Consider the following 23740-nt stretch of genomic DNA (forward strand, 5'->3'; position numbering starts at 1 on the left):
CACAAAGCTAAAATACAGGAGAAAGACAGATTACATTCTGCAATGCCCATTTTATGTACATGAACAAGTGGTTTTCCTTTTCTTTTTCTTTTCCTATGTAGCCAGAGTTGCATTTGCCCAGGCACAGAGAGCAGCGTTTGTTCACTGCAACAAACCAGTGTCAGTCTCAAGGCCTGACTGGATCTGGTGTAGGAATCTGACAGGGCTCCCAAGTCAGGCTACCTTCTTAGGGAAACCTGGTATGACAGCAAATGAAGGCTGAAGCCCCTCCTGCTGCTTCCTATGGACAGAATGCTTCATCTGCCTCTGTTGCTGCCGTAGCTGGGTTTATCACCCCTTGCAAGACTTGTTATTTCAGGTTGTGGTCTGAGCTGCAGATGGGCCAGCTGTCACAAAGGTTAGTTTTTGACATCTATCAGTTCTGTTTATAGCAAATACAGTTCCATTTTGTTCCCATCTGCCAAATGTTTCCTGTTCTCTCAGCCAGCAACCCTCAGCTGGGTCCCACACGTCAAGGACAGGCCCCCAACCCTTTCTGCTCTCTGGGTTAATCTTTGGGGTATACAGGTGGTTTCCAAAGAGCTTGGTGCTTGTCTGGAAAGGAGAAGGTGAGGACTAACTTACAGGATGACTTTGGAAGGAGGAGACATAACAGAGGAGGTCCAGTGAGTGTTGAGGATCAGGGAGTTCCTGACCCGCCGCCTCCCCAGCATGGCAAAGGACCAGTTTGAGCTGTGCTCCTGGCTGTCACAGGCAGAGGAGTGCTCCTGGCCCCCGCTCCAGCAGCATCCACAGCTTTGCATCATCCTGCCCAGCGCCATCCTGAACCGCTCGCCAGCAAAGACATAGAGGAAGGGGTTGAGGCAGCTGTGGAGGAAGGCGATGATCTGGGTGACCTGCAGTCCAATGTCCAGCTGGTTGGCAGCCTGACAACTGTGCACCACCCCAGTGTAAGTGTTGATGGCTTTGACCAGCAAAAAAATATTGTATGGGAACTGAGAAAGGAGGAAAGCAGTGATGATCAAGGTGATAATCTTCAGTGACTTCTGCTTTTGGAATCTTTTGGCTTGTAGGAGGGTTTTGATGATGAGGGCGTAACAAATCACCATGACAAAGAGAGGGAGGAAGAATCCTATGATGACTTTCAAGGCCAGGACCGTAACTCTGAAGATCACACCAACATTTGGTGGGTACATAATTTTGCAAACTGTTACATCACCCACCTGTGTGCTCTGGCTGTAAATGATTTCTGGGATGCACAGGCTCACAGATGTCAGCCAGACAGCCAGGCACATGAGCCTGCTGCGCAGGAGCCATCTTTGCTTACAAGTTTTAGCTTTCATCGCTTGGACTATAGTGATGTACCTGTCAAAGCTGATGCAGGTTAGTAGCAAGCTGCAGCCATAGAAGTTGATCTTATACATGCTGTTGACAACTTTGCACATGAAGTCCTTAAAGATCCATCCATTGGAAGCAGCCTGGGCCCAGAAGGGGAAGGTGAAAAGGAGCAGGAGGTCAGCGATGGCCAGGTGCAGCAGGTACTGATCCATCATGCTCCTCCTGAAGTGATATTTGCAATAGACAAGCACGACCAAGGTGTTCCCCACTGTGCCCACAGCAAAGATGAGCCAGAAAAACACTGGCAGGAAGGCTTGAGCAAACTGCCTGACCTGCCTCATGTCGCACATGAAGTCTGTGCTGTTCACTTGCTTTTCACACAGGGACAGCACCATGCTGTTATTCCTGTAGTAATCCAGGCTACACTTACCAGGATGAGTGACCTGCAACAGGACATCTAGTAAATTTGCGTTGAGAGGCTCAGTAAAGCATACATTTTCCCCTCTCCACCAGATGCAATTGAAGATGCTCAATGTAATACATTTAAATGTGAAAGTGCAAAGGCTGCCAGTGAAACAGCTAATTTCAGATTGCTTGAATTGTGCAGCACAGCAGAGTTTTATAACCATGACCCATTGAAGGAGAAACTCACAAAAGAGCAGCTCACGATGTCCAGCCAACTTCAGTTATTAAAATGGCAGATGATGAAAGCATTATCTCTGTCAGATAATTTAAAATATGATTTGCTTGGCTTCAAATACATAACAAAAAGCAAAATGCCCAACTTGGGAAGAGGCAAAGTGTTGGGATGGTACCAGTGGCTCGAAAGAGGCAGAAAACTGATGGAGACAAAGAGGGGGGAAGGAAAAGGAGATGAACAGTTACATAGCTGTATACTCACTACACTTGCAGCTGCCATCTTCAGCCAGATCACTCCTCGGTCCTGAAGGAAGCTCCGTAGCCTGGAGAGTAAAGATGGGGGAAAACAACTGATTTGAAACAACTCTGAAGCAGGACTGTGACACTCTTCCTTGTACTTCTTCTTCTTCTACCTTTAATAAAAACCTCAACTCTTTGAAACAACTCTGTCTGGAACATGAACAAACCACACAGAAATTGGTGTCACTGATTTGAATTTAGTTATTTTCATATTACAAATTTACATTTAGCCTACACTAGGTGTTCAGCTTCTCTATGGCACTGTGCTGATTAAGTCCTTCGATGTACTACAGTCAATGCCATCTCATTTTTAACAAGCTGTAGATTCCCTAGTGTGCACATGTAAAAAGTAATCTAAAAGCACTGTATCTTGCAAGAGATCGATGAGAAAAATTGAAATGTTCCTCTTAAATTATCTAGCAACTAAGAAAGAAAAGCACCTGGCTTTAGTAGTACTTTGCAGTATTAAATATTTGTATCCTCTGCAGCAAGTGATTAATCTCTGCCTGCAAGTTCTCTTTCTTATCTGTGAGTTTAGGCACAGTACTTATTGCTGTTGGCCTGCAAAGCTGATCATTAAGCCCCAGTAAACAAGAAAACACTGGGCTTTTTCTGCTGCAGATTGCTTTTCTGGTCGGTCCACTATCACAAAAGGTAGCTGAGCCTGGTGGGCTCAATGCAAGACAAATGCACTTAAATATTCCTCATGTTCTACAGTAGCTTGTCTAGAATAATGCCTGGGGATGAAGCCTGGACAGCACAGGTGGGTCAGGGCTACTGGGGACCTTCAACTAGCACAGACCTTTACTCCAGACCCCTTCAAAAGGAGCTCATGTAACTGAGAGGTTGCCTTGCAGAGATTACAGCAGAAGTGGATAGAGCCAAACCTCCTCTATGAGGAAATGGCCCATGTTCATACTCTTGACTTCCCTCTGACTAGTTGTGGGCTGACTAAAAGCGCCTGTGGCTGTGGTTGGCAGCAGTCAGTGAGCTCCTGATTTCTCCCCAGAACTCACTTCTAACATGTCATTGCAGCATCTGGTGAAGAGTCCAGAGCTGTATATCCCCAAGGAGCTTTTTTATGTTATTTTCTTCTAGCTGTCAGACCTACCTTAAATTGCAAGCACAAAGATCATTGTAACTTGGCCAGTTTGGTGGGGGAGGAAAAAAAAAGTGACTTGTAATTCAATTTCTTTTCCATGGAGGCTGCTTGTGGGAAAGAGAGACCTGAATAGCGGAGGAGTGAGGGGACTCATTGGGACAGTTGCTGCAGGGGGCGCAGTCTGGATGTGGCACCCAGGAGTCACACTCTGCATGTGATATTTGCTCTTTGCACCTACAATTAACCTTAGCGCTTATTGTAGGTTGAGGTGAGTGTGTGTTCCTGGGGCCTCAGCCTGATTAGATCTGTCACAGACTGTTTACTCTCTGGTTTTCATGTTTTAAGTGGCTCATAAACAGGTGGGAATCTCTTCTTTCTTTTATTTTTATTTTGGGTTTTTTTCCTGGTAAGCTCTTTTGCTACCAAAAAGACAACGTACCATCAATTTTCTGCTCATGTGCATCATCTAGCACAGGGCAAACCAGAGTTGCTCCTAGGCTGTGTCCTGCCACAAAACACTTTCACTGGGGAGAAAAAATGCCCATGAACAAGAACTGGGTGCCTTTGGGCAGCTTCCAGTGTCTTTTTGGGAGGCTGGGACAGGAATGAGGAGCCCAGCCTAGTCCTGCCTGCTCCAGGCTGACACATGGTCACAGCTTCCCAGTGTTGCCTGCTAAGGCTGCCACCAGGCAGGAGCCAAGATCACAGGGTCTGTTACACCCCCAACACCAGGTGCTTTGCACTCAACAGCAAAATGGAGCAAAACAAAAGTATGCCACCTCCAAGAGGAAAGGCCAGGCTATTCCTGCTGCAGAAAGCCAGAAGACCCAGGGCAGGATGGCAGGCAGTCCCATGAAGTCCCTACTGGTGGCACATCTTTATGTGACATCCAGAAAAATGTGGCAGGGAAGACTTTGAAAAAGAAGGCAGTGAGAAGTGGTTAATAAAAGTATGAACTTGCACGTCTTATGTCTTCTTTCTGGTAAGCTGGCATGCAAATGATCTGATTTAAGTTCCCCTCTCTGCAGGGTTTTGCTTTAATGATGGTGTTCAGCTGTGACCAATGCTCGTTCGAATCACACTTCAAGGAAATTTCCAAATTGCAGTTCAGGCTCAGTTCCAGTTATAGAGAAAACAGTGATTCTGGCTAGGTTTTGGGTTGGACTCTGCTGTTACTTGGCACCATGCTCATGCCAGCAGCAAAGCATCTCCTTCCAAGGGGAAGGTGCCCAGGATACTCCACATTCAACTGCAAAATCTCCCCTAAGGTGTCTGCATATCTCTAAGAATTGGTTGTCATCTTGAAACTCTTCATGAAATAGGCATAGATCTGTATGATGATACCACTGCATAGGACTCAGCCTCTTCCACCTCCTGGGCCAACCTGTGGCAAAACAGAAGATGGGGAGTAGATATCAGCCAAACCCCAGGGCACCTCCTAAGGAAAGCACATGTGAAAGCACAGGCATGGTCTCTGGGATTAGGGATGAGTTACTTTGAGCTTGCAAATGGCTGCCTGACAGTGGATCCATAGTAATTATCCTTAATTCAAGCTAGTTTGGCCCTTGGTACAATGCAAGCTTATTTGGCATTGGGAGAGCTACATTAACTGCAGTAGGGTAAAGGCATGCCCATGAGCAAAGTCTCTGATGCAAAGGATCTTCACATCCTTTGGTGCCTCCTTCATGAATCTGAGCCCTCATGTTCAGGATTTAAGTGACTTTATCAGATTTAGTTTAATTCTCCCTGGAAGCAAAATAATAAGTATAATTTAACCTACCACTTTACAGAGTCAGTCCCACTGTACTAAAAGCCCCCAGGGTAGATAAACCTCCAGACCAGAACAGACCAGAACACGGGCAGCTGCTCATTCTGTTAATTACTTTCCTGCCACATGACATTTGTTAAGTGACTGTTGCTGAAAACAGCAGATTTTTTGCCCACAAGAATGGGAAGAGAAGCAATGTGAATGTTAGTCCTCTTACCAAGCTTCTGCCAAACTGGTTCTATGCAATACCAGCATGCATTGTGAGATAACTTGTGATTTCCTGTCAGCTCATATTGATGCAAAACTAAGCATCTCTGTTTTCCTTACAAATACATTGCTTTCATGTTCATCAAGAGAACTTGCAAGTGAAACACTGTTTTTTATTTTGTTTAAAGTTAGAAAATTAAAACCACCAGCATTTCTTCTATGTCTTCTTTTTAACTTTGGGGTGCTTAGGCACAATTTGGGGATGATTTTTAAAGTTCTTCATTTATAGGCAGAGAAGTACTTAGCTTGATGTGTTGATCAGATGCTGGAAAGACTTTGCAGAAACAGAACAAAACTTAGGGTTATATCCTCTGCTGAGCCTGGCCAAGAAGTTTCCTTTTTTCACAGTGAAAAGTGCACCGTGTTTGCAGTAAATTTATCTTTTAGCATACCTATTTTCCTTTCCTTGGGTAAAAGGAGGACATTAAGCTGCTTCATTCCAAGCAGGCTTTTTGAGAGGTTCAATAACTCCTCAGAGAGTCTGTTTAGGGGAGAGGCTGTGGCTGCACTGCTCTCTATGAAGAGGATATTTGCAGTCAGTGAGATCAGTGTCTCTGACAGGTTACTTGCTTATGTAAATTACAGGGGTCCCTGGGGATGTCCATAATGAGCAAAAAAAAGGGTCTTCTTGTTCCAGCATGGGTACACAGTCATTAAATTTTTCCTTCTCTTCAGAAAAGTGAAGAGTTAAAGTAAAAAAAAAAAAACAGCTTGAAAACTGTGAATGGCCCTGGCAATTAGAACATGCATCACAAAAATGTATCAACCCAGGCCTGCACAGGTAAACTCTTATCAACAGCTGAAAAAAAATTAATTACAGCACCCTAAGTGTAGCAACACTTTTCCTCCACAAAAAGGTTTAAAGGACAGGTTTAAAGTCTAGGTACTGAAGACACAGTTATCTAGTTTCTACCACAAATGATATATAGATATAGATATAGAGAGATAGATAGATAGATAGATAGATAGATAGATAGATAGATAGATATAGATATGTCTGTGAACTCAATTCCTGTTTGCTGGCAAGGAATGTTTTAGCAATTCATGTACAGAGCCATGTCACCAGCAGCTCCTTTTACAGAGCACTTGGCAAGCAGGGACAGACAAGCCAGACCCCAAAGGCTGGTGTTAAATGTTCTCATTCCTGTCAGGTCTCCATATTCCTTTGCTGTGTATTCTTAATTAAATTGGGAGCTGCCTGTGCCTGCTTGCCTAGTTTGGAGTACCCATTTTAGAGTAAACATACTTTTGGCTGCATCTGTTCTCAAGGGATATAAAATCTTTACACATCTCAGGTCCAGCTACTATTTTAGGAGAACCACTGGCTTTGTTACTCACACTGTAGGCTGGTTCCTACTGTGACTTTTGACTCCTGAGTTAACTCCCTGCAGACGTGTGCAGGGCAAAGGGATAAAATGAGGCTCACCAGGGATGAGCAAAGGAACTGAAGTCACCAAAGACTGAGAGACTGTGTGCCAGCAAGATCCTTAGTAGGCTACGTGAGGCACTGAGTACAAAGAACTGCATTTGAAGTGCTTTCTACAGCATGAGGAACAAGCAAGAGGAGCTTAGAAGCTTTGGCTCAGCCCCAGAGATGCACAGTCACTGGCATAAGTGAGCCTCCAGGTAAGGATTAAAGGACAAACAAATAAGGCAGGTGTAATTGTGGGAGTCTACTATAGGCCACCCAGACAGATGACACCACCAACAAATTAGCCTTTTAGTAACTTAGAAGTACCTGTAAATTAATATAGTTGATAAAACAGATCCATAAGATTCCTGAAACACCTATACCTCTTGGTACAGGTACTACGAGAACTGACTGGGAAAGGTGCCCTTAATTTGTTGCTTGTTAAAAGAGAGAGACTTGTGGACAAAGTGATGATTTGTGACTTTCTTGGCCACAGCAACCATGAAGCAATCAAGTTTAAAATATGAAGTGAGCAAAATTCAGGCCGCTCTGGGAACCATTTAGTGAGGTCCCCTGGGTAAGTGCCTCTTTCTGCCCAGCCAAAGCGGCAGAGGCGGCTGTTCTGTCATTCCTCTGGGGAGCTGGGGCAAGTCCTCGGCCTTGCACCGCCCGGAGTGTATGTGGCGCTGCAGATGATGGTCTGGCCACGAGAGGTTAAGGCCAGAACCAGCTTTCTGGTTCTGGCACCTTTTGTGTGGGAGACGTGCACAGCATTGGACGATATCTCTTCATTTTAGTGCAGGGCTCCCGAAAGAGATGACAGTGCTTTAACTTGGGAAAGAGAGCACCCCGGCCCAGTGCTTCCCGTCAGGATGATGGGCTGCTCAGGGAAGGTAAAGGTCACCAAGACCTTTCCATCTTGGAAACTGCTGTGTGAGAGAAATCTTTGGATGTATTCAGTATGGGAGGTTGTATCCCAAAGTCTCCTGTGAGCTCCTGACCTTGCACGGCAGCGCTTTAACACGAGAAGCAGCGCACTCAGCCGCAGGGCCTGAGGCGCACCTGACGGGCTGCTCCCGGGGGGTGACCCGGGAGGCGAGGGCAGGAGGAGGCCGAGCTCGGAGGGGTGGAGCGCCGCTGCCGTGGTGCCGGTGGGGAGGGAAGAGGAGGAGGGATGCCCGTCCAGCGGCGGCCGTTTCCCGGCGGAGCCGTCAGCTGACGCCGCCGTTTCCTGGTTGCCGCCCGCCATGCTGCGGCTCCTGCTCCCGCTGGCCGCCCTGGCCGCGCTCCTCCGGGCGGCGGTGAGTGCCCGCCTCGCCTCCCCCTCCGCCAAGGACACCCGGGGGCAGCGGGGCGGCTCGGAGGGGCGCGGGGGGCCGGCGTGGCCGAGGGAAGGCTGGCTGGGGGCCTTCTCCCGCCGCTGGAGGGAGGCGCTTTGCCTCGGTCCTTTTTTAAACCGTGAGCGATTTAGGGCTCGTGGGCGGCGCGCAGGGCGCGGGTGCCGGGCTTGTGGCTGCGCCGAGGGGGAGATCCCGGAGCCGGGGCAGGGTGGGCTCCGTGCCCTTCTCCCGAGCAGGCCGGCCCGCTCCCGGCCCGCCGGAGCTGAGGAAGGGCTGGCGGTGCCGCCCTCAGGAGCGGTGCTGCCGGCGCCGGGACTCCCTGCGCGCCCAGGAACCGTGGAGGCCTCACGGAGCAACGCGGGGCCGTGGGTAAACCGGTACCGACACTGCTGGTAGATCCCGTGGGAAAGCTTGTTCATCCTGTGGGTGTGTGAGAGGAGGGAAAGGGGTTTTTCCTGTTTTCCATAGATGCTGTTGTAGCCGCATTGTCCCGGGGGATGCAATACCTAAGGATGAATCTTCAGGCTCCACAGTTGTGGTTTATGCCTCGAGTTCGCGGCAGTGTCACTATCCCCTTGATAGATGTTGTAGTTGGATGGGGCACAGGTGGTTAAAGATGTATGAAAAGTAGAGCAACATCACGTAAGACCTTATGGAAGGGAAGACTGAATCACAATTAGTGTGATCTCTGAGGGGTGAGGTTGTGGCTGAGCCTTCCAATATTTTGAAGGTGGCAGGCAAGAGGAATGGAGAACAAATACTCTGCAAACTCGGTAGTATTAGCACTTTTAGGGGATTTAATAGGTTAGTTTCAAACTGATAAAATACTGTAAAAATACATAGTTTTGAGAATTTGCTGCCATGGGAGGTTGTAGAACCAGACAGTACTTAACAGATAAAAAAAAACATGGATTTGCCAAATTTAAATACATCAGGTTCATAAACAACATCCAGAAATGACTGTGCAAGGATTTGCCCTCTAACATCCCTAGTGTAGCAGCATTGTCAGCTGACGGAGTATGAGGGAGCAGACCACAGACTATGGCCAGAGTACTTTCATTTCTTTTAAAACAGCATTTCTTGCTGCTGTTGTCTAGACAGAGTATTGCATGGTGCCTAGAGCAATAGAGGACCTCTGGACCTGGAGGACCTATGGACTTGAATCCATACAGCATTCTCATGCTCTTATCTTCCTAGCTCTGTATTTTCTGTAGAGACATATGTGTAAAATAACACTATTTCTTAAGAGTAGTTTAGTAACAATGGAGAGGGCTTGAGCTGAGGCTGGCGAGCGCAATTTTTCCTTTATCAGCCCACAGTTCCCTGCCACAAGCAGTGAAGGAAAGGATCTTCTTAAAACTTGGTCCAGTTATCAAAGTAGATCAGGGTCTTGCCATCACAGATGTGCTGCTGTTGTTTTAAATTAGCTTAAGGGCATATGCAGCAGATAAGCAACCTGGCAAACTGGGGTTTGCAGACTTCTGAGCTTAGGCTCACTGCTGAGCCCTACAATGCTGCTTTTGTGCCCTAGTTCTGAGATATTTTTGGCTATAATGATTGCTTGCTTTCTCTAAGTGTGGATTGAGAGACAAGAAGTGTTTTGAAAATAAGTATGCTGTTATGGGACTGTTATGTCAGACATAGTCTCTATTGTATGTTATGAAAGACTTCCAAACTTTTTCATCTATGATTAAAATAAAACAATAGGTTTCTTCTAAATAGAAATATGCAACCTGAGCATTATTAGAAACACTGTGACTGAGAAAAATACAGAGGAAACCAGGGAATTTTGCTACCATTCAAACATAACAGATGCCTGCTTGTTTGTTTTCAGTCTACATGTGAGCAAACATGCATTAGATTCTGTGCTTCCCTCTAAAGGAGCAGGGTGTGCTATTTTAATCACTTTTCAACTTGGTTGCATCCTGTTAGACCAGGATATAGTAGAACAGGTGTTGAGTCTTGGAAAACTCTACATGTTGTGGAAGTGAGCTGGAAGTGAATAGCAAAACAGAGTGCGAGTTGCACCGATCCTACTGATTTTCAGGGCTTTGGAGAAATCTGATTCACAACAGCAGGCAAGGATATCTGCTGATCATCTGCAGTTTCTGGGGCCAAGTTGCATCTGTTCCACTGGGGATTTTGCTAATGGTGTAGCATGTGTTAGTAGACCTCTTGCATTTGGTAAGAATGATGTAGGGTGATGCCTACTTTTCAGTGGAGCCAACTGCTTGGCAAGACGAACAGAAATTATGTATTAAGTTAATACCAGAAGCAACTTAGTCCCAGAACATGTATGGGATTTACAAATGCTATAATGGATGTTCCCAGGACTCATTGCATCCCTGTTGTGATGTATTGCCATCTACTATTAGGAAGTCTTGATGAGAAAAAAGCATTTAAAAGAAAAGGGTGTGTGTGGGAGAAATGATTGACGGAGGCAGACAGGGAGCTTGGAAGGGGACTTCCAGCATCCAGTCTTTTCTGTTGTCTGATTTACTCGACTTCTGGACATCTCCTTTGTGTCTTTATGATAGTGATTCTGCATGACTCAGCATCTTGTGTAGTATGTAGAGTAACAGTCCTTTATTGCAGTCTGGGAAAAAGGGAATGTGTGTAATATTTTAAAGTGGCTCTTACTGGTTCCTGGTTGCAGGCTTTGTTGACCCAAGGCATCCCTTCATAACCACATTATTGACTACTGGAGACTTCTGCAGAACAGAAGGGAACAGTCAGGAAGCAAAGATGATCTCCTTCAAGCAACTGCCCATTGAAGCAAAGGCTGCAGTGGCTGCAGGAGTGGTTTTCTTCTCCATGATGCTATCACGGAGTTACCTGGCAGAAAAACTCGATTTCAGGACGCGACGCTGGCTTCTAAGGCTGCAGATGGCACTATTTGCTAATACACTCATGTTGATGGGGTCTCTTCATGTTTGGAGAAGCACAGTCACCACGTTCACCAGGTCTTCAGCTGCCAGCTCCTTCTGTTTCATGCTGTGGAAAATAGCTGTGTTCATGTTTCTAGTTTTGGCTCATTCAAGCTTCTTTACATTGCTATTTCTTGTTGCAGAAGAGCCCTATTTCTTTTCTTTAGCTGCCTACACTTGCTTGGGGGCCTATATTATTCTCATCTTTTTCCTCTTCACTCTAGGCTCTGTAGAGCAGGCTTACAAGTTCTTGGCTGGGAGAGGCACTAAGGCAGGCACAGGCAACAAGAACAGAACCGCACTGAAACCAGTTCTGTCAGTCTTGCTTACTGTTGTGCTGACTGTTGTTGGGCTGTTAAATGCTTCCCAGCCTCCTACTGTGAATTCAGTGGAGATTCCAGTTCACAAGCTGCCCTCGACAATGAATAACCTGAAAGTGGTGTTGCTTTCAGATATCCATCTGGGGCCTACAGTTGGGAAGACCAAGCTTGCCATGATAGTGAGAATGGTTAAGGCTTTAAAACCAGATATCACCGTGATTGTTGGGGACCTATCTGATGCTGAAGCAAAGATCATACGACCTGCTGTTGAGCCTCTTGGAGAACTTGATTCCCCTTTGGGAACTTACTTTGTCACAGGAAACCATGAGTACTACACCTCAGATGTTAGCAACTGGTTCGAGCTGTTAAAATCATTTAACATTCAGCCATTGCATAATGAGAATGTGAAGATTGTTTCACCAAAGAGCACTTCTGACTGGTTCTGCCTGGCTGGCGTGGATGATATTGAAGCGGATGTGTTGCGCTACTCGGGACATGGCATGGATTTGAAAAAAGCTCTCAGAGGTTGTAGCAGTGAGCATGCAATAGTGCTCTTAGCTCATCAGCCAATTGCTGCAAAGTGGGCCCTTCAGGAGAGACCAGACATAAATTTAATTCTCTCTGGCCATACTCACGGAGGGCAGATTTTCCCTCTAAATGCTGGAGCTTATCTTCTGAATCCATTCTTTGTTGGCTTGTACCAAGTTGGGCAGAATACCTTCGTCTACGTCAGCCCAGGGACGATGTACTATGGAATACCCATGCGGCTGGGCAGCAGAGCTGAAATAACAGAGATTATTCTACGTTCTCCTTGAGGAGTTTTCCATTTGACAGACTTCTAATTTTGAATTTTATTTTTTTTTTGGCCAGTATATTGGCTCTCCTACTATAAAGCAGATTATTTTTCAGGGAAGCCAGAGAAAATGTGTTGGGCTGAACTTCAGCAGGTTCTGTTAAGTTTGAGCAGAAAACACTAACTGTATCTTGGGCCTATGAAACAAATTTGGGACATATTAAATTACTGAAGAAATTAGGTCTTTGAGTTCATTATTGTTGAGGTTCTGCATTTAAAGATAACACTGATGTCATGGAGATAGCGTGTGTCCTGTGCATGTTTAGTAGTAGCTGTGTCCTGCAGCTGCTTCATGTTCCACTGTTTGGTATCCATCAGGCAGCTGCCTTATCAAATCTCGAGCAGGTGAAGTTCTGAGCATGTGCAGTGAAGTGACTTATGCATGTTTTGCAGAAAGGCCTGCAAGAATGGGCACTGAGTATGTAAACTCTAGGAGCCTTTTGCTAGAGTTGTTGTGGGAAGTGAATAATAGTTTAGGGTTTGTTTTTTTTTTCATTGGGGCTGGATATCTTTATCCTGCCGCTGTCTGCAGCATGCACTAGGGCTTCCAGTCTGTGCTTCTTACTAGTACTCTAAGTTTACAGGCATCAGTTCTAAAATTCAGCTTTGTCCAGTTAAAAAGTTGGTGAGACTGACACCAGAAAGTAAAAGTAGCTGTCTTTCTCAGGCATTTTCCCCAGAATAGCTGGGCATCCTGTAATTGCTTACTGAAAATAGCTCTAATAAAAGCAAATGAGGAAAAATCCAAAATTAACTTCAGTTTCTATCTGAGCATACAGTACCTCCTTATATAAAGCACTAATTCCAAAGCTGAAATACTCAGTGTCTTTTGTCTTCATTCTGTATTTTTTTCTTTCTGCCTAATTTCTCCTCCATTATTTTTCTCTTGCAAGAGTAAGTAGATGCTATTTACAAACAATGCAAGTAAGTTAATGCTTGAAATTTGTTAAAGGCTTGAATATTTAAGTAAATTATGTCCTCTTCTAATCAGACTAAACTGCAGCAGGTGACTTTCCCATAGAACATTTCCTGGCTGTCTGATGGGCACATAGCAGAGTAACCGCTACAGGATAATGAGGGATGGAGGATTCCTTCCCATCTTTCATAGAAGGGTTTATAATAAATTAACATAATTATGGGAATTTTGAGGTATTAGAGAATAATGGGTATAAACATCCTTGTTTCTGTATCTTTGTGTTCACTTAAGAAGGCCAGGATGTAAAATAATGTGTGACTTTTGTCCAGGCTAATGAAACACTTTGCTTCTGTACATCTTCTCTCTCCTCCTCTCCCCCCTCATTGTTGCTGCATGAAATATCACAAACAATTGGAACCTGGGAGTCTTGCCTCTGTAGTCTGCAGCTGTAGCTGCAGGTTTTCCCTTGCTCTGCCTTTCTGCCCACCACTGCCCTTGTTCCTCTCAGGCAGACCCACAGTATGGGGCAGAAGAGAGCAGTTCTTATCCAGGAGACTGAGGATGGAAGACCAGAGCTGTGGTGTTCAGTCTTTTCCTGCCTTCCTGTGTGATCCTGAACCAGACAACCATAAACACTTGGTTTTGTTTTTCAGCTTATTTTCTCATATTAAAGGAGATAGATGGGGGCACATTTGAAAAGTACCAAACTTTGTCAAGTTGAGGGTTTTTATAAATTAAATTTTGAGGTTTGACTTCATCCACTCTAGACATCTCCCAGGCAGAGTTTCTAATTCCTGTGCTGGTTTTGTATCCTTCTTCTCTGTACAAACCTCTTAAATTTTTACTCAGGAATAATGAGAAATACTGTAAATGTGTCACAAAGGTTAGTGGAATTGTTAGAGAAGTCAATCCTCTTTCAGTCTGAAAACTGAATACCTTACCAGCCATGCTTTCTGCTTGCCAGATAATTTTTGTTTCCCATCACTTATAATTTTATAAACTTTTTTTTTATGATTCTGTGATAATATCTGCTTAAGTATCCTAAAGTTTCCATGTGTATTCAATACTGCCTACTGTCCATGTGGGAGCCATCTGAGGCTTTTTGCAGCCGGTGACATGGTGTCAGATGGTCTTACAAGGAGGGAATTTTGATAGCCTGTAACCCTCTGGTTACTTATCAACAGGCCTTCAGTTAAGAGCTGTGTTCTGGGTTTAGTGGTGCAGAGTATTCTCACCTGGCCAGTAGTCCAGGAGGATTTTTACACTTGTTGCACTGAATGTTTTTACCACGTTAAGAAGGCTAATTGTTAAGCCAGTTTCCTCAACAGGAGGCATTTGTGCGACTGATTTTAGATCGTGTCAGCTTCTCAGTGAGTTACTAGTATATTTAGGGTTTTTTTTCCTGCCTTTTTTATTTCTCTCTTCATTCTGATTAAGTCAGTGCAAAAACGTAGCTGAAGGGATCCTTCCATCCCAGAATTTCTTCCTTACTTTGTATGTGCCTCTCTTGGAAGATAGTTATGTATCCTTTCAGAAGCAGATATGCATCCTTTTAGGAGTGGTCATGTTGTCATTTCATAAATCTATTCAGTTCTCCTGATGTAATTTAGTTCTTTCCCATTTTTATTTTTGTATCTCTCCCTCTGAAAGGTTGTCTTCTTGGTGATTACTTCTTACTTAAAATATTTTCTTTCTGTGCCAAAAGACTTGAAAGCCTTTTCTTATTTTGCTTTTTAATTATGAATGGAAAGTATCCTAGATAAACTTTCTGTTTGATAAAAGGAATGAACCGTTTCTATAATGTCTCTAATCAGCAATCTCTAACTGTCCTTCAAGGTTCTTTCTATACTTTTTCCAGTTTGATTTGAATGTGCACAATTCAGACCTGTGTTCAGTATTTCAGATGAAAAAAAATTGCTGTGCTGCTTATTTTGTAATTTTTAATTATTTTTTTTGTAAATTTCACGTGTGTGTGTGTAATGTATTTAATCTGGAGAACTTAACTAAATGAATATATATTTCATTCTATAAAAGGCCAGTTCACTGGGGGCTGAGGAGGAGTTAATTAATGTCAGAATTAATAGCAGAATATAATAGTATTGTCACTTTGTGAAAATTATATTTATTATATAATTACTATAGAATGGATTGGAAAATATGTAAACTGTGGTATAAGAAATGCTTTAAATGTTGGGATTTAATAAAACTTTATTCTTATAATCAAGCATGAGGCCTCTAATGACCTTTTATTTTGTACCAGTATGCATTGCAGCAGTTTGTGCTGAATAGTTTTAACACAGTCATACCATTTACCAACAAAAAGCTACCAACAATAAACCTGACTAGTTGTAGAAACTCTTAACACCCCCACTGCTAAACGAGGCGTGGTGGAAAGTGGGAAAGAAAAGCCACTATTTTATTTGCCTAAAGCCTACTAGTGGAAGAAGGTGCAGGCAGCTGGGGTGAGGATGTGATGCAGAGAAAAGGAGAAGGCAGAGAAAGGTTGCTAAGACAATTTTTTAAAAGGAGCAGAAGAAAATGAGTGATTTGTGCTTCTCAGTTTTAATACTTAAGGTTTGAGGTAGAGAAAGAAGTGTTCTGTGAAGAGACACTAAAAATTTTCAGAGATGGAGGATTTATACCTGCATTTGTTTGCTTTCTAAATAAGAAAAAACACTCCTGTTTTGTAAATTTGGAGAGTGAGAGATTTTGCTACTAGTAAACAGTTCTGTGTGTTGAAGATGGGAAAAAATCTTATGTCGAGAGACATGTAACAGTATAGTTTTGATTAAATTAAATAATCTCAACCATTATAAAATGTTGAAATAGCATTAAGGTTGCAAAAATAAACTTTTGCTTGATTTAAGTAAGGACAAATTCTTTAGTTCTTCTCTTTTCCATGTGAGTATGCTCTGAGGATGTAAAGTGCAACATTATAACATTGCCTGTAAGGGTGTGAATTTTCAGCTGGGCACTGATATGATTTGGTATGAAGGAACTGGCATCCCAAGCAGTGCTTGGTGTGTGTTGCTTACCAAATGAGCAGACCCACTGCCCCATCTTCTAGGGAGACAAAGTGGGAACAAATTCCCTGCATATTCACAACAGTGAGTATACAGTATTGGCAGAGCCAGACAAATTCATGAGGAAAACTCTCTTGTTTTTGTTGCAAGCCCTGGATCATCCGCTGACAATGAAGTAATGGTGAAGAATTGATCATGAAGCAAGTCTGTTTACAATGAATGATGAATGAGGTGAATTCAAGTATTCTGGTAGCTTCCTCCCTCTCCTCACCCATGTAATAACACTGTCAGGAAGTGTATGTGTTGGGAAGGTGATTTACAGCCATGGTCACAGCTTTAAAAACCTGACTTCTAAATGGTAACTGGTTCAATGATAACCACTTTAATAATTAATACCTCCTTTTAATTGTTTTAAGATAGCCATGGCTCTCTGCTAGAAGTGTCTGTCCCTGAGGGCATGTAACAGTTTTTTCAGCATTTATCATCTCAACAGTTCTCTGCCATGAATGGAACAAGTGTCTTTTCCATAGACCCTTTAATGTGGTTAGTCTGAATAAGGGGGCTAAAATCCTCTTACAGAGGGACACCACAGCAATTTATTTTGCCTCTTCTTATTTCCAGGGATAATAGCTTTTTGATATGTAAAGTGCTTCTATCCATAGTGATGGGTTTTTTTTGGTTTCTTTTCTGTGTTGCTGCGTTTGGTTTCTGAGTTCCACTCGCTCATGATCATTTTGAAGCACTCAGCTCTGCATTACTGCTGTTACTTGTCACAGTGCCCTAGAGTCAAAATATTTGAAGAATGTGAAACATCTGCTTGGTGTCTGTAAGGGTGAATAGTTTCCTTCATGGGTACACACAGAACAATTCCATCCTAGTGCAGCATGCCCAGCCATCAAGATGCAGTTTATAAATGAAAGATCAGGAAAAAGTCACATACGTTTAAATTGAACAGGAAGTAAGCAGCTGTATGTACCTGTGCATCCTCTGCAGCAATAGTTTGCTTGAGGTCTAACAGCCTGGGGTTACTACAGCAGTTATTCCAGAGCAGTTGTGTTGTATTTCTGAATTCTGTGTGGTCCTGGTTTTGGAGAGCCCTGATATGCCCATACCTTTGTTAAGTCAAGATCTATTTATCTTAATAAAGTTAAGTAATATTAAGAATGGGTCCATGTTTGTGGAAACAGAGCATAAAAAGCATCTGCTGTGCAGCACTTGGCAGTTCCTTGCTTTTCCTGTTTCTCTGCTGTATCCTCTCATATCTGTTGTTACACGTCCAGCACACAATTTCACTTGTTCTCTGTTGGCAGAATGCTTTGAATTGCTATGTGTATCTAGGGCATTTTCCACCATTTTTTTAGGTTTTCTGTAAAATAATGCCTTTGTTGAGGATGGAACATGCTGTTGTCTTCCTCCTTGGAATTTGTAGTCTTGAAACGTATTGTTAAACCTCAGTTGCTCTGTTTAATGACAGTCTAGGGATAGACAAATTGGCTTAGCAATTTTGTTCTCCATTTTTCAGGAGGGAGTGTGTTTTCTTTGAACTATATTTGCTAGTTTCCTTGTTCTTTTATCCTGTAACACATTGCACTGGCTGTCTTTTGCTGATTTGTTGTTCTGACTCAGGTGGGCTAGAGATAGCTGGAGGAAAGTCATTTACCCTCTCTTATTTTAGGACCATTGTATCTTCTATTGTAGACAACCCAGAGATGTTGTTTAGCCTGTTCTCTGTGTCTTTCAAGGCAGAAAAAATTTATGCTGTGTCTTTTTTTTTTTGTTACTGTGTACAGAATGTACCTGAGAGGAGTTTTGGGATTGATTATGATTCCAACTGCTTTGTCAAGGATGGGAAACCTTTCCGTTACATCTCCGGTAGCATTCACTACTCGCGAGTGCCCTTGTATTACTGGAAGGACCGCCTGTTGAAGATGAAGATGGCAGGGCTTGATGCCATTCAAACGTGAGTAGCTGTTCATTTTCCAAGTGATTTGTGATCCTGGGAGCTGTATGAGAAGTCATTAGGAGGAATGATGCCATTGTTAATTGTTTATTATTTTTTCAGTAATAGAGGAAGGTGAGGAAGCTCTGGAGAAGTGAAGGGTGGTACAGGATGACCTTTAACCACATAAATGGGGGCAGCTGGGCAGGTTGTAACCAGCAGTCTGTTTTCCTGATGATAGTCAACACCTCTTGCTTCACAACCCAGGGTGAAAATGTGACCTGAAATAAATTGTTGGACTGTGAACTTTGGCGACTACGGAACAATTGTACGTGCTCTGCCTCTGCCAGGGATATTGTACTGCCTGGTAAAAAAGCAGACTAGGTGAGAGGAGACAATAACGTTAATACAGCCTGGGTTAGTGTCACCCAGAGGCCTTGAAAATGTTGGTGAAGATTGTAGTAACATTTAAAAACTATTTCAAGCTACTTCACCAGGAGCATTTAAATTTAGATAAATGGATGGGGAATTAGGTGTACTTTAAAAAAAAAAAAAAAAAAAAAAAGTTTAAACAGCTTTCAGTTTTGTGTGTGTGTCCAAAACCCTTAGTCCATTTTTCTTGTCTTTTCTACCTGGTTGTGTACTTAATTCAACAGATGAGGCACAGATTAAAAAAAAATTCAACTTGCTCTTATTTTTGCCATAGCTTCTTTAACAAGGGAAGTGGTGGAGATGTATAAGGCACAGTCTTTTCAGGCGATGGTTGTAATTCCCAAACAGGTTGGTTTTCTTTTCTTAAGTCATTGCAAAGTTTAGAGCTTCTCTTTGAAACCACCTGCTTTGTGCTATAAAAAGGGCATGTTCTGACAGTGCAGAGCCTGTAGGCTCAGTGAGAGTGTTGTACCACCTCTCCTTTCTCACCCTTGAAATCTGTATTGTTTTTAGACCTGCAAGTTGCATGGTTGCTTTGTACAATTGGGGATGAGACTAGTCAGTTAGTATGTAAAGAACAGACAGTGGGGGAAGGGAAAAAGTTGAATTTTTCTAAATTTAGGGTTCTCTATTTTTTTGCGTATCTTAAGACTCTTTCCTATGTTAGGATGATGCAGTCACTCTCTGGTGAGTGTTTTTTGTGGTTGTTTTTGTTGTTTTCTATTAAAGAATCAAGTTCTGTCTTTGCTCACATTAATAAGAGCAATGGGATTAAGCAACACATTTGCTCAGGGCAAGGTTGCTGGATTTGCCCAGGTAATTACTTTTTGCTGAAATAAAAGTGGACCTGAAAAATTACACCTTTTGGTGTCTGGCTTGAAGGTCAGCCTGAGTCCAGACAGTGGCTCTGTGACTCCTATGATCCAGTGTCTCATACTTCCCTTACATCTGATTAATTTTCTTCCTTCCTTCCAACACCCATGTGTTTTCAGTGCCCTTTGTTCATTTCCAGCTCTTTCCAACAGTTCTTTTTTTTTTTTCCTTTTTCTTTTTTGTTTTTTCCCCTTTTTATGTCTCTGCTGCATCACTGGCATTTTGAGATAGGAATATTTTTTTCCATTCCCCTTGTCACCATTGTTCAATGGCAAAATTACTGCAGGGCCAGTTTGGGTTTCTCCTCATTGCTTTCACCCTCTTCATTTGTGATCTCCCACTAACATAATGGGTTTTTTCCTTCTTTCTTTTCTGCTTTTTTCCCTTGTTGAGATCCCTTACTCTGCTTTACTTTCTGCTGTGCAGGAAGAAGCAAAAATTTGTTCTTTTGCTGTTGACAGCTTATCTCTGTTGGCCTTGGGAGAGCTGAGCTGTGTCTGGTCTGGCACAAAAGGTGCTGTGATTATGGCACCTGTGGCTTTAGGTGTTGTTGCTGGATCACATCATAACAGCTTCATTAGTCTCCTTTTATTTTTCTAAGAGCAGACTGAGATTCTCCAAGTTTCTTTCCTATTATTGCTCACCTCTGGATTTTTTCTACTATGGTGAAAGATAAATCTAAAACTGTGCTTTAGAACCAGGAAATGCTCCTGTGCCTTGCATTTTCTTCAAGAACCCAGTGCATGTTTCTTTCCATTTGACACTAATCACTCTTTCTCTCCTGATACTAAAAAAGCACCTCACTGACCAAAAACCCCTTTTGTTTTCCTTTGAAGATTGCCAATAATCAAATCTTACTGGTCTGGATTATTTGAGATAAAGCTATAAATACTCATATTACTCCAAAGAAATCTTCTCTGATTTTGTGTGATTTTTGTAAAGAAATGGAAATTATTCTGTGTGTTTGTGTTTTTGTTTTCTCTTCTTCTGCATACTTTTTCCTGGATCAGTAATACTGCTAGCAAAGGACAGAGATAGAAATAGTGTGGAAGTCATTCTGGAATGAATGGGCAACAGCACTGCCAGACTTTCTGGCAGAATGTGATAGTTGGACTTGAAATCTTGAGGCCACATCTGAAGGCTGTGATTTTGCTGCTTGGGATTTTTTTCCATAAGACAGGAACAGTCCTGCTATAATTTGAAATATGGGAGCCTTCCTTGTTCTTATCAAGGCGTTCCCAGTGAAGTTTACCACTTCAAGGGAAACAGGATCCTTATATTGTGGGATTGTGCTTGTAAATACCTTGTGGACAAAGCCAACCAGACATGTTCTCCTTCCTGTTCTCTGCAGCCTTTTTTCCAAAAGGCTCTCTATGCCTTGATGCATCATTCAGCTCATGACTGAGGCAGCAGCTCCTCCTGGACTCTGGAACAGGTGAAGTCAGTACATGGATATAACTGTCTGCACCTGGTAGCACCTTAAGCAATAGCAGAACATAAGAAAACAGATGACAGTAAGCTTGATCTTATATTAAAACCTAAGAGATCAAGGCCTACCCTTCTAAAGAGCGTGTTGAAATTTAATGTTGTGGTTGGTGTGCCATCCCAGAAGATGGTGGAGGAGGATGCTGAGGTGCTTACTTCCCACCTCAGCAGAAGTGTCTGGGTCACTCAGGTAACTGTCCTTGTTTTCAGTTTCTGAACTGGGTCTGCCAACTGGAAATGGGTGCTGGCTGACAAAGGCATCTGGAAAGCACAGAAAGTTTGGGGTTTGTCTTGTACGGAGCAGATAAAGAATTAGGCACTAGATGGGGCTGAAGATATATACAGGATTTGCTGATCAGTGCTGACACTTCTTGGAAGAATCTGCAGTTACCTTTACAGGATCATAGAAAGTTAAAAAAATATCGAGCATTTTATTTGTTTTACTTTATTTGTTGACTAATGAGCAGAAAGATGTAAACCTATATAGAGTCCTTGTATGAAGGAGCTGCTGTTTAGAATGTGGAATATTTAAAGTTTAAACACGAATTACTGTTCCTAAAGACTCATATGTGAGTAATTTAACTAGCATGCTGACTTATGAAAGTAGTACAATTTATTTGATTTTACATTATTTAAAAAATCCCTTCCTGGTATTACAGAAAGAATTACCTTGTACATTAAGGAAGTTGAAGAGTGATTTTTTTCCCTGTTGATAATCTCTGAAATGGGAGAAGAAAATCTGTGACTTCTAAAGAAAGGAAGGTTATAGCATGAAACTTAGAAATATCTTGTGCATAAAAAACTCAAATACGGAAGAAATACCATAATTCAAGTTTGAAAAATGAGAGTTTCCTTTATAAATTCATTATTCTGTAGCTAAATCACTGCAGGATTAACAACTGGCTAAATTTTGACAATGGTATACAACTAACAATTGTACAATTGTAACAGTTATACTCATTGAAGAATACAATTTCAAAGTAACATAATTTTATTTGAGACCATCACTAGCTGTAGAAAATACATTGCGGGATTAAAGTGTCTTAGTAACAATTTTTAGACCAGTGTTTAAAATAAATTTTTATCATGATTCATTATATAAAAAAAAACGGTTTCATATAAGTTTTTTTCTTCTTCCCTTTTTCTCTGCTAGAATCTGCTTTTTTTTCCAGTGTTGTGGTCAAGCATGTGACATAAATGAAAGCTGTTTCTGGAAGAATTTTTCTATCTTCTTTCATCTTGAGCTTAAGGGAGCTGGAGAAACCCTTTCATCCTCACCTCAGACAGTATGAAATTTATTTAAACCTTAAGACTTGTTTCTGAACAAGTTCATAAAACTCTTCTATGAGTAGATTTTCACATGGTTCATAAATTCATTAAATGCACATGTAGTTTGTTTTACAAGTGAAGTAATTGTGCTTCAGAAACAATTAGAGCAGCTTGACACAGAAATAAAATATACCACATAGAGGGGAATATCTGCATTTTGATGCTTGAGGGCATTGCTTTGACTCCATCCTGGCACACAAATTTGAAACTTTATCTTTTCAAACAGTGGTTTAAAATTTTGTTATTTGAGATGCTATAATATTCACCAAGGTTGAAAGATTATATTTGTGTTTGATGTTCATGTGCATGTCTGTCTGTGTATGGCCATTTTAGTAGTGTAGTCCTGAGAGGGTTCCTGGTTCTCTTCCTTATTGAAAGCATTGTTCTGGGGACTTTCTTTCCCTCTTTGGTAGTTTTTACAAAATTAAATGTGGAACAACATACTAACAAACCCAGGCAGTAAGAAAAATGTTGCTTGAGAGGCTCTTTGCTTGACTAGACAGAGTTTTGTGAATTTTAGAAATTTTAGAAGAATGAGTTTTTGCATTCTCTTGAATCCTTGCTCAGGGTGTACTCATCCCTAATTTTAGTCTGTCTGTGCTGGACTGCCACTTAGTACCATGGCAAACAAAACATAGTTGTCAAACAGGGATCATCAGCTACAACACTACTCATGGTATTTGGTAGATTACTCTTTCTTTGTTGTCTTGGAACCAAATGTATTTTTTTTTATTTCTGTGAGATGTTCTGTGCTGAGGTTGTGGTCTCCTAAGTCCTGGAGGTAGGAGGGACGTGTTTGTTCAAATGGTGATCTGCTCTTTTGGCACCTTTATTACTTAGTTGAAATTAAGCTTTGCTTTGTCCAAGCTCTTGGGCACCTTAACAGCTCACAACTTAATTGTTCTTTCAATGGTGGTTTTCCAGAATTTGCATTGTTCCTTCTCAAAGGAAATTTTCAGGACCTAGATGTAATATCATTTGAGGCTTAGGTGTTTTTCAGGTTCTTTGCAGTGGCAGCAGCATAGACCTGTCAGCCTGGTTGGTGTTCCCTGTGCAAGCTGGGTGTTCCATTCGTGAAGGGTCATGTGCTGTTTTGGGCAAGCTCGTTCTTGGCCTCTTCCTTCATGAGTGGTTTACCACATTCATCTCCTCATCAGCCTTCCACCACTATGCAGCTGCCAGATGCACTGCCAGCTTCAAAACTGTTTATTTAGTTTTGGAACAGACATCATGATTTAAAAATGGCACTACCAGAACCTGTTCTTGCTCTGATAGGGACTCCTGTAGACATAACCCGAATTTCAGTATTAATTTTAATGCCTTCTGCCATCTGGATTACTTGACAGAAGAAAGGCCGTAGAGTTACTCGTGTCTTTTACTGATCCAAAGGATCAGCAGCATTACTGATCTTGGGGACATGTAGTGCAAATAGTCGTTTTTCAGAATTCTGATTTAGTCTCAGTTTCCTAATGGAAGTG

At 42.4% G+C, this 23740-nt stretch overlaps 3 protein-coding genes across 5 annotated transcripts in view; 2 read left to right on the plus strand and 1 right to left on the minus strand.

Moving 5' to 3' along the window:
* Nucleotides 1–620: 620 nt before the first annotated feature.
* On the minus strand, nt 621–8074 carry LOC107200290 (C-C chemokine receptor type 9). Its single transcript, XM_033519252.1, has 3 exons — nt 7827–8074; nt 2240–2300; nt 621–1781 (listed from the first exon to the last, which is right to left on the minus strand). Exons 1-3 carry the CDS (start codon nt 8072–8074, stop codon nt 621–623), a joined length of 1470 nt encoding a protein of 489 aa, XP_033375143.1.
* Nucleotides 7998–23740, plus strand: part of GLB1 (galactosidase beta 1) — a 41189-nt gene continuing 25446 nt past the window's right edge. Inside the window, exons 1-2 of one of the 2 annotated variants that reach the window (XM_015618428.3) lie at nt 7998–8126; nt 17995–18164. In XM_015618428.3, coding sequence (XP_015473914.1) covers nt 8073–8126; nt 17995–18164 — 224 coding nt within the window. In that variant the 5' untranslated portion in view covers nt 7998–8072. Of the gene's footprint in view, nt 8127–16411; nt 16436–17994; nt 18165–23740 lie in introns of those variants that run through there. The other variant, XM_033511939.1, reaches the window with a different exon arrangement.
* TMPPE (transmembrane protein with metallophosphoesterase domain) lies at nt 8045–14449 on the plus strand. Of its 2 annotated transcripts, none has more exons than XM_015618429.3 (2): nt 8045–8126; nt 10822–14449. In XM_015618429.3, the coding sequence occupies exon 2, from the start codon at nt 10911–10913 to the stop codon at nt 12225–12227; it is 1317 nt and encodes a 438-aa protein (XP_015473915.1). In that variant the 5' UTR covers nt 8045–8126; nt 10822–10910; the 3' UTR covers nt 12228–14449. The 2 variants fall into 2 exon arrangements, with proteins under 2 accessions (XP_015473915.1, XP_015473917.1); XM_015618431.3 differs by lacking the exon at nt 8045–8126 and adding an exon at nt 8311–8542.

Source organism: Parus major, chromosome 2, assembly GCF_001522545.3.
Source record: "Parus major isolate Abel chromosome 2, Parus_major1.1, whole genome shotgun sequence".
Taxonomy (NCBI): domain Eukaryota; kingdom Metazoa; phylum Chordata; class Aves; order Passeriformes; family Paridae; genus Parus; species Parus major.